At 39.7% G+C, this 10669-nt stretch overlaps 1 protein-coding gene across 1 annotated transcript; it reads left to right on the top strand.

Moving 5' to 3' along the window:
• Nucleotides 1–1278: 1278 nt before the first annotated feature.
• On the top strand, nucleotides 1279–3637 carry LOC118794846 (protein HEXIM1-like). Its single transcript, XM_036553130.1, has one exon. It carries the CDS (start codon nucleotides 1617–1619, stop codon nucleotides 2781–2783), a length of 1167 nt encoding a protein of 388 aa, XP_036409023.1. The 5' UTR covers nucleotides 1279–1616; the 3' UTR covers nucleotides 2784–3637.
• The last annotated feature ends 7032 nt before the right edge of the window (nucleotides 3638–10669 follow it).

Genomic DNA, 10669 nt, shown 5'->3' on the forward strand with positions numbered 1-10669 from the left:
CAATTCCTCACAGCGTTACTATAACAATGCTACTCCGCTACCTATTATTGTTCACATAAATGGCGCTAGCGAGCAACCTGGAAACCCAAACACATTTCTGCACAAATAGCTTTTGGTAACAGTTCTATATGCAATAGTTCTTCCACGCGGTCTTTCCAAGCTACAGCCAACAAGCTAGTTAGCTATTTAGCTCGCTAAGCCCTTACAATGAGGATAGCTACTAAATCGTAACGCTCGAGTAAAACCGTTACTATCAGTGGGTAAACTGGCAACAAACATGTCGGTCACTGGCAGGCTAACGTTAATTACATAAATTCAAACAGAAACAATACATCGAGCTCCACTGTAAGATTCCCAAGCAGGCCAACTTTTACACTTGCTGGTAGCTAAGATTAGCTACCCTTCCTATTTTTCTTGACTTTTTTTTGCGTTCCTTACAAGCTCGTCAGCTTGCTAAAATTCATCTCCTTGCGCTTCCTTTCAGCAAAGCGGGAAGTAGCCAGACAACTAATATCGCTCCGCCTCAGTGCAACCAAAAGATTAGACGTTATGTGAAATTAATAAAACATTTCAGATGGCGTAAAATCATTTTAATTCCCAACGAAATAAAACGGCCAACGTGAAATAATGCTTCGGTGAATGTTTATTCGCATAAGCTACCGAATCGAAAAGAACTAGTTTATGCACGAGGGGCCATGCATTTTCTCTTCCGATGGAGGCATGTTTGAATATAAAGGGAGAAGTGAAACCATTAATCTCTCAAATATTGTATTATAATTTCATGTAATGCGTTATGAAATAAATTATCTATGTATAATTCTTGATTAAAATCAACTCCCTCCGTTTAAATGTGTGTTTTATTTCAATTGCGAGACACACACCCCCTTTTTTTAAAACGTGGTATTGTCTAGGAGATGAACCCGGACGGCTCTCCTAACAGGTTGGCAGGATCCTTGATTGACAGTAAATGTCACCAATTGAGATGCAACTAAAGCTTAGCAACAGTGCACGCGTCTTTATGACCAATGACAGTACGAAGGGACCGGGTCTTGCCAAACTTCCGATTGTGAAATGTGATTGGTTTAGATTTTAGCTACGAAGTTCAGAATTGTGGACCGAGTAGTTTTTTAAAACAATACTTCAGTACATACTATGAGCTACTGACACTACAACTCCCACATACCTGTGAGTCCAGAGGAAAATCCACATGCGCAGTTGCAGTGGCGGACTTCATATATAAACAAGAACGCCTTCTTCTGTTGTAGTAAACGGGACACTGTTGAGAAGGTGGAAGCGAAGTTAGAAAGGCGAGATTACTTAGGGCAGCACTGAAAGAGTTAATGGTAACGGGCTTGTAACATTGGCCCTGGCGAACCATTTCTGAAGTAGCTAACAAGTGTAAACATTGAAGAAAAGTTTACTATTTTACTTTTTTTAAAATATACGCGGACAAGTCAATGCTGTTATATTTCAAGAAACGGTAATAATATACTTAGCAAATCCTGAAGGTATTTTCAAATAAGTTTTCGGAAGTTGTTTAAACCACATCGGTGACTGCGGCTGGGAGGTGGATGGGTGAACTACTAGCTCCAATTTAGCTAGCTACAAATATCAGGATGTCAGAACCTGGCGACCAGAAGACCTATCACCCTAAAACTTCACTTGCACCTTCAGGTGGGAGCGCTGCAATTTTGGAGCATCCTTCGCCCAATGAGAACGGCGGACTGGAGGATGTCGATAGGGGGCGATACAGAGATGGAAAACAACCAGATGGCAGCAGTAACACTATGACGGAGAATCTTTGGCAAATGCAAGGGGGGCAGCAGGAGGTGTGTCCAGGATTCGTGGCTGGAAATTCACACCCCAAGTGCCCAACAGCAGCGCAGCCTTGCCAGGAGTCCGGGACAGATGTAGCTGGAGAGGGAGGACATGCCGCTCGCGGTAACAGCGGAGATGGACCCTGCGAGGAAACCCTGAGTCAGGTGCAGGGCGAAAGTGGCAGGCATATCAAGAGACAGGTTTCTGGTTGCGCCAGGGGTGGCCCGCAGTCGGGACCCGATGTGCGACTGGGCAAGAAGAAACACCGCCGACGACCCTCCTCCAAGAAGAAGCGTCGCTGGAAGCCCTACTTCAAACTGACCTGGGAGGAGAAGAAAGAGTTCGACGAGCGTGAGACTGCGCGGGCGTCCCGGGTGCGAGCCGAGATGTTCGCCAAAGGACTGCCTGTCGCTCCTTACAACACCACGCAGTTTCTGATGGAGGAACACGACCGGGAGGAACCCGATCTGAACACCGAGCTGGTTGGCCGACGCGTCATGGGAGCAAGCCGCACGGAAGATACTGCCAGTGAGGAGGACTATTTTGATTTCGAGGAGGAAGACGAGGATGGCAGTGGCGGTGGCAGCGACGGGATAGGGAGGCCAGGGAACGCGGGCGGGGAGTTCCTCCAGAGGGATTTCTCCGAGACCTACGAGAAGTATCACGTCGAAAGCCTCCAGAACATGACCAAGCAAGAGCTAGTGCGGGAGTACCTGGAGTTGGAAAAGTGCATGTCCCGTCTGGAGGAGGAGAACAACCGATTGCGACGTTCCGAGAACAGGCCGGACGTCGCCTGTGTGAGCCCGGTCATTCAGTCGGACGCTTCGCGGCTGAGAGAGCTGGAGAGTGAACTGGAGAGACTGAAAGCGCAGAACAGCGAGCTCCGTCTGCAGAATCAGTTGTGCAGGGAGCGAGGACAGACCCTTTCAATGGAGAGTAATAGCGGACAAACGCTACCAGAGTAAATGAACTACAGAATTAAATTTTGGGGCAGGACATGTAAGTAGCCATTTTTAAATAAAAAAAAAAGATTGTGAACTGTTTTATCGGATTGGTTTGATAACTCCAGACATGGCAATACTTCCTTTTCTTTTTTACGTTACCTAAAAGCCGTTTTGAGACTTCACCTTTTCAATAAAGAATGTATATTTAAGATCCGTTTCTTTATAAAATGAAAATTGCATAGGAAATGCTTAATTTTTCATGGTTTTCCATGTTAAAATTATACATTGTACAAGAAATCTCAACAGCCATTCGACCACCACTTTTGGTCCAAATTTAATTATTATGGGATAAAGCTCTGCAAAACCACTCCAGAAGAAACCAGTTGTCCTCACCCTTAAATTTGTAAATACATGAATATACACACCCATTTGTTTTGTGTTTTTATTTCATGTGATTAAAGTTGTGGTTGTTGTCAGTCATTTCCAATCACCATTTAACTTGCTTCTGAATAGGTTACAAGTTTGATAACTGCCACAACAGTGTCAGACTGCAATCCCAGACCTTTGTCTTTTTCTTCCTTTAAATAGCATTGCATGCAACAAATCTGCAGACATACAAAACGAGGAAAGCTAACTCATGGCTATAGATGGTCTGGATATCTGATGTCATTAACTCAAGCTATTTTAAGAAAGTGAGAGTTCTTATGTTTTCATATTAGGGAAATTGGAAAAAAAAAGGCACACATTGGAAGCTGAACCCTGCACGGATTCTGGGTTGGATGCAGTGAAAGCGTTGAAATACTGCACCAAAATACAGTTGTAAAAAATTGAGTGACTGCCTTTTCTAGTTGCTTCCTAGTCCCCCTGGAAATGCCCCCCCCCCCCATCATCTATCAGTTATGGTGACAAACATCAACATCAGCTGTACCAGTTTCCAGTAGATGGTGCACTATGTGGCCATTCTCTTGAGTGGCTGCCTGTTCAGACAGGGTTACTGTCATGTATGCTAGAGCAGAACTGTAGTGCTGATATTATATTACTTTGACCTAGGGGTATTGGTTTCCTAACAAGATAAGATTCAGTTAACATAGTTATGTTTTTTATAAAACCTTTATCATGCCCTAATGGTGGTTTTCTGACCACTTCGTTTCCACTGCAGTGCTAGTGCCTCACGTTTTAGTAGGGCATAAAATGGACAATATTGTTCAAAGTGAGCTGAGGCCACAGACTCATCTTTCTCCCTTTTACCATCAGTTCAAGCCTTTCACAACAGGTCTGTCTGGATGAGCTTGCCTTTTGTTGCCAGTTTTTGTCAAAGGGCCTGATTCAAACAGTAATCACTTTATCCTTTGAGTAAGACATTTAATGAAGTGGTATATTTTCTATACTTAAATCATACCTGAACATTTTTCTTTCATTTACAAAGCTCAGTTTTCTAAGATTAAGAAAGTAACATTTGAGCAAATTGCTATTCAAAATGAATTTGTTTACAGTACCAGTGGAGGTTTAGGAATTCTGTGGAGTATGTTGTCAGAGAATTGGTTTCAAACATTGATATGGATTTGGAACTTAATTAAGCTTGCTAAGTCTACTGCTGTAATGTAACTACTGTAACAAAAGAATTGGACAACCTCAAGAGACAAGAGTGGCCACTGCAATTCACAAATACTGATGGACAACTGCAAACAATTTGGAATATGTCTAATTTGCTCAGCAATGAAAACCATTTACAAGAAAGTCAGAATTGATCAGAGTATTGCAATCCTATACTGCAAGTAATTAGGGAAATATACGTTTTAATTAGCTGTACTCAGAATCTGTACATTGAAACTACAGTTACAAATTACAAAAAAGCATAATTTTAAACACTTTTGATGCAGGGCCACAGTCACACTATGACATGAACACCATTAATATATTCATGGCTGGCTTTCCTGAAAAGATAGTTGTAAAATAACATGCCATTCTGTGTTTGTTAGAGATGCCCTCTACTTTACACTTGACAGCCATGGGCTGTGTGTGCTTAATAGTGAGAGTTGTGAATGTGGAAGATGAAATATTATACTTGGTATACACTGTATATTGTGTGCTTATGTATACAGTGCCCTCAGGGGACTGCTCGGATTAAACAGGAAAAAAAACCATCAAAATAAAAATGAATGTGTGGATGGGATAACTTTATCTCCTTAAAATGTTATACCATAATCCTTAATAGTAATACACAGAGGAAGGTCATATTTACAATTATATTATTTTCAAAAAAACAAAAAAAAAAAACAGGAGGATCACATTTATTCATGTTCTTTTATATAGAAAAATCAACACCAACATTTTCCTTTTCAGATGTTTTGATGGAAACATCTTAAAAGATAGAGGCATGTTTCTCTGAGATATGAAAGTAGGTTCACAGAAGACCTTCACCAACAGCACGCAATATCATTGTTAAGGCCATACAGCTTTTCTAAGACTGCAAGCAAATGGCCACTGATCTGCACAAGTTGGAAGGCAGATATGACACAGTTCACAAAAAGATGAGTGAACCGCTTCCCCTGTGAAGTCCATTATTAAAAAAAAAATAAATCTAGTGGGTCAGTTGCAACCCTGAAAGGAGGCAAACATAAGTGTATGTCATAATGTGAGACCTGGCTGTTCAGGAGGTGAATGTAAATCCAAAGAACAGTTTGAGATATTTAAACACATTAGCATCTTCAGGATAAATGTACCATCAGTGTCAAAATGTACCATTCAAAAGTCACTTGCATGAGGATAGCATTCATGGCCAGACTGTAATGAAGAAGCCTCTTTGTAAGGCAAACCACTAAAAGAGGAATGTCGAATTTGGAAAACAACATTTAAATGACATTTGGAACATGCCTCATTATCAGATGTAATGAGCTTCTTGTACATGCTCTTCAGCGTTCTGACATAAGGTAAAGCTTATACTGATTTAAAAAAAAAAAAAAAAAACAGGCATTCTCATAGTATGGGTCTGTTATGTTTTGCACCAATAGGTTCTGAAGCTCCTGTAAAGATACAACAGTACTATTGAGATTAAAGAGTATCCAGAGTAAAGTATCCAATACATACATTCCCCTAAACTCCTTCTTAAAGGGGTATGAGTACATTATGACTGCACTCTATACGCCTATCTGTAGAAAAGGTCTCCTTGACATTCAGTTCCCTCTTTCTTCAAATAAAACAGGAAAAATGACACAACATTTCCACTTTGATGGGGGTTTCCAGTACTTAAAAACGTACTGGTTCATAAACGGATGAACACAGACAGCTGTAGTGATAGCTTGCTGTAGCATCTCAAAGGTGGTTTTTATCTTCAGTTTCATTTCCTCAGTGTGCGGACTTGCTTCTGAATGTATTTCTCAAAAATGCTGTATAAAAACGTTCACTTAATAACCAGTTTTGCAATAGATTCTTTGAATACTTCCATTAGATGTACAGGGGTTAGAACATATACTGGTGATTTCCTGTTGCTAAGCAATTTTCTACCTTCTGACCCACCATATTCTTTTTGTTTTGGAGGGCAACGGCACAGCACTTTTCAGTATCTTACCTTATTCACTTAGATGTTCAACAGTTTCTCTGTAAATCTTTTTTTTTCTTACTGTACCCTGCCTGTGCGTGAAAACTTGTAGTGTTAACACTAGCGCTGTATTAGTCTCAATATTTCCCTCTCTCTCGCCAAACAGCAAAGGGGAAACGGATCCAACTCACGGGACAACTCGTTGAATTACGCATTTTCAGTCAGTGTCTGCAGCTAGCTAGTTAGCTATGTATCTACTGCAGTTTCTGACATATTTAAACTGGTTGTTATAAGTCCACTGAAACTCTGCTGTTAGAGGTGGCCACTGTTAATGTTCACTGGATTTTCTCAAACCAATCTTGGGCTGAAACGCAGCATTTTAAGGCTCTGATACCAGGCCTTGCATCCTCGTAATTTCCTGAGCGGCCATTGCTGACACTCAGGGTTCTAACACTGCGCATTGAACCCTGCACCCATATGCTTAAACCAGTCGTGTCGTGGATTTTATCCTCGCAGTGTTTAATGAACAGCCAGACAGCCATGTTACAGAACCATTTACATTCCTCCGAACAATTACTACAAAAATCCTGCACTGGGAACAAAAGCTTGGCGCTTGGCAACACGTTACCGTTTACAGTATTTCCTTCCAAAATAACGTTAGCGAGGTAGTCTAGGTAACGTCAACCAGATTAACATCAACAATTGTCACTGCCAAGGTTTTACCAAATGACGACGCAATGGCCAGGCAGCTGGCTACGGATGTTTGCAAAATGTTGCAATTAAGTAGTCACTATTTCGTTATCTGGCAGGCCATCTAGTCAGTTTGATCACTTTTTCGTCCTTGTTAGCTTGCCACAATACGCTCTCCAGTATCCGCCTATCCTGTTTCATGAGCTAGCGCTTTACTTATTTCATGAAACTATATTCATCTTTATCTGAAATAATACTGTTAGAATAAAGGATTTCGAACTCAAGCTTATGGTAACCAGCTGAGCAATTTTGCAATTTTGTTCACGTGTGTATGTTACTTTATCTAAGTCCGAGATGGAGTGTGGTCCCGCACGCTGGAAATGCAGTGCGAATTATGGGGAATGTAGTCTTTCGTCAAAGCAAGCCGATACAGCGAGGTCAGTGGGCCACCCTGCATGAATTTGTACTTGTAGAGAGTGGGACTGACGGTTCTTACTAGGCGTATTAGTATGATCGGATAATATAACAAATTGTCGTTGCAACAAAATAAAGGACAATTAAGCATTTATCTATACATTCCTCGTAGCAAATATGTGCAACTGGATGGCTGTTGGTGTTTTATTTCTCGTGCTGCTAGGGGTGTTGCATTGACATTTTCTTATTTAAGTATTCTGTTCATATGAATGCTTACACGCTGGGTAAACGTTTTATTATTAGCAGTTGCTGGATTGAAACTGTTCCTAAAATACTGAAGACTAGCTGCCTTTACAGCTGTATTAGATACACTTCAGTACTCTTACTTTGTAGGTCGGTCTGGATGAGACCGTCTGCTGATTGAACAAATGTATATGTAAAGAATGAAATAAAAGGTTGCAGTACTTGTCTCTACTGGTAGTGTTACCATGTAGTGTCAACAGATTGCAGTACCATTTTCTGCCACTAAGGAACGACATATATAACAAAATCACTTCGAGCACACTCGTGCGAAATCAGTGTAACTCGTGCGTAAATCATGTCTTCTCCATGTCTTTACATACACATTTACGAAACAGGGCAGCTGCTCGATTAATTTATCTGTTACAAAAACTGCTTCATTTGTGTTTATGCCACTGATGTCTTTGTTGTAATGCTTACTCCTTCATGCCATAAAGATATAAGCTGTAGTCACTGAAGCGCCTGTAGCCTACACTAAAGAAATTACTCATATATACAGCATGTTAATGTTTAAAATACACAAAAGATCGTGTTCAGTCTCAGGACAGGAGTATATGAAGATTTCTGTGTTCAACACCATTGAAGGTAAAACACACATCCCTTAAAAATGTTTACCAGCATTAGACAGGGATCAGGCTTATTGCTTAGAAATAATATCATTCTAGGAAATATGAATGTGTTTATTGGATATTACATATGATTACCAAAAATAAATTACCATAAATAAATGCAATCATAATGTTTTCTGGAATCAAAATCATTATTTGTGAACAATATGTGCCGATTGAGTAGATGAGATAGAATGTGAAATATCAAGCAAGTATAGAAATCTTACCTGTGAAATGCTGGTCATTGAGTTTCCTTAAGTCACAGGACACCTGATCTTTTTTTTCCGTACATAATTCAATTTATTTCCAACACATGTAACCTTGTTTATGGGGTTGCATTGTTTTTAAAGCACTGAACCATGTAAGAATTAAAGGGGGATGGTCTCATGCAGGTTATGTCCAGGTCATCCACCTTAGTTATAGTCATATTCATATTAAAGTTTACCTAAAACAATTCAAAAGGTCTTTACACAATATGTTACACATCTGGAGACAATGCGGTATGTACAAAAACATTTAACTTAACAAATAGAATACATTTTAAATTGCAGATATTTAACACACACACACACTCACAGACTCACATCTTTCTCGGTGTTTTTTTTTTTTTTTTTTTTTTTTTAGACTTTTAACAGTTTTTGTTCCAGGCCTCTGCAGGAATGGTTGAGCTTGGTTTGTCTGAAGATTGCATCAAATTCTATCAAAATGGAAACACAGAGTAAGATTTCCTTTTCTTTTCTGTTACCTTAGGCTACCTTTGACCAGAGGCAGTAGGGTTTCAGGCATATAATTAACACAACTAGGCAGGTGATGTGGAAGTGAAGTGTCAAAACAACACTTCATAGCAGCATTACATTTTTGTTGCTGTTTGTTTCCTACAGGAGTACAGAAACTGCATAGATGTCTCTGTGATCGCAGTGTGCTTTTCAAAGCTTCTTAGAGAGGTACATGATATTTCTGTAAACTATTTGTCAGCCTCTAAAGTCTTCAAACCATGAGAGGGAGAGAAAGGTTACAGGTTTTAGGGTGGAACCCAAGTCATGAGAAGGTGAGACAAGAAAGGATAACACATCAATGGTGATATTGTATGTTAAAACATGGAAAAAAATAGGCACTTCTGCTATACTTCTTGAGGAAATACAAAAAATACATTTGTTAACAGTTACAAATTATAGGAAGTGGGGAAAGAGTGCACCTATAAAGACCATGTGTACACATGACACAAGTGCTCAAAGGTCACAACTGGTTGGACCTCCCCTGGAAACTTTTTTTTTTCTCTTGGCAGTACTGCTCTAACATTGCAGGAATGTTACAGGGGTATTGTGAGTGTGCTCACTGTGAAAGCTTGGTTGCTTAACAGCTGTATACTGCAAATAGTCCATGGCCGAGGTGAGCCGCTGAAGTCACACAATTGAGCCATGTGGGCCCTGAGAATGTATCACTAACACTGGGGATCTATATTAATGCTGAGCCTCTGTGCCCACTATTTGGCACATTAGACTGCAAGCAACCTGGACACAGTCTGAATTTATAAGAGTATCCTCTTATGAAGAAATAATGTATATGATATGTTGCAATACTAAGTAATATGTAAGAATGTGAGGCATAATAAAAATGTATTAGTTATTGCCATGTTCATGTGTCTAACGTTACACCTTGGCAAAATGTATTATACTATATATAATTTGTAAAAATACACACTACATTTACAAAATTCATTGTATGAAAATGGCAATAGTGTATTATATCAACATATGTGTTGACAATTCTAAAAAGTATCATTTATCTGTAGGCTGCTGTTCATAAACAGTGTATTTCTAATATTTTAAAATGAACTTACATTTGTATTTTTCTTTATATTGTAGAATGCATTACTTTTTGAAATGGACCAAAGCTGTGCTGAGTGGGCAAGATATGGCCTAATGTCAACAGCTCAGCAAAAAACCCTGTGCCAGGACAAAATAATCCTATCCCCGAAACTGAAATGGTCACATACTGAGGCAAAATAGGAAAGGCGTCCCTCTCAAGAAGGAAAAAAATCACCACTGCCTTTGCTGCAAAGCAGTATCTTACATATGGACTGGAAGTGGCAGAATCTAGAAAAACAGAATGTGTCTCTCTGCGAATCACAATGCAAAATGATTCTTGTTCATGTGATTAACTACCAATGAAAACACAGAGGAGAACATCTGGTAGTCTGCAACCAAACTTTCATGTGTTTCTGAGGAAATCTTGTTTGTTTTAGGCCCTTCACATAGTACCATATAAGTGCATGCCTTCTTAAATGCAAAGGACAGAGTGTTGAAACTACACATACTAGAGTGAAACATCCAGCTTTAATACAAAAAAAAAACATA

The sequence above is a fragment of the Megalops cyprinoides genome, chromosome 19 (assembly GCF_013368585.1).
Source record: "Megalops cyprinoides isolate fMegCyp1 chromosome 19, fMegCyp1.pri, whole genome shotgun sequence".
Taxonomy (NCBI): Eukaryota; Metazoa; Chordata; class Actinopteri; order Elopiformes; family Megalopidae; genus Megalops; species Megalops cyprinoides.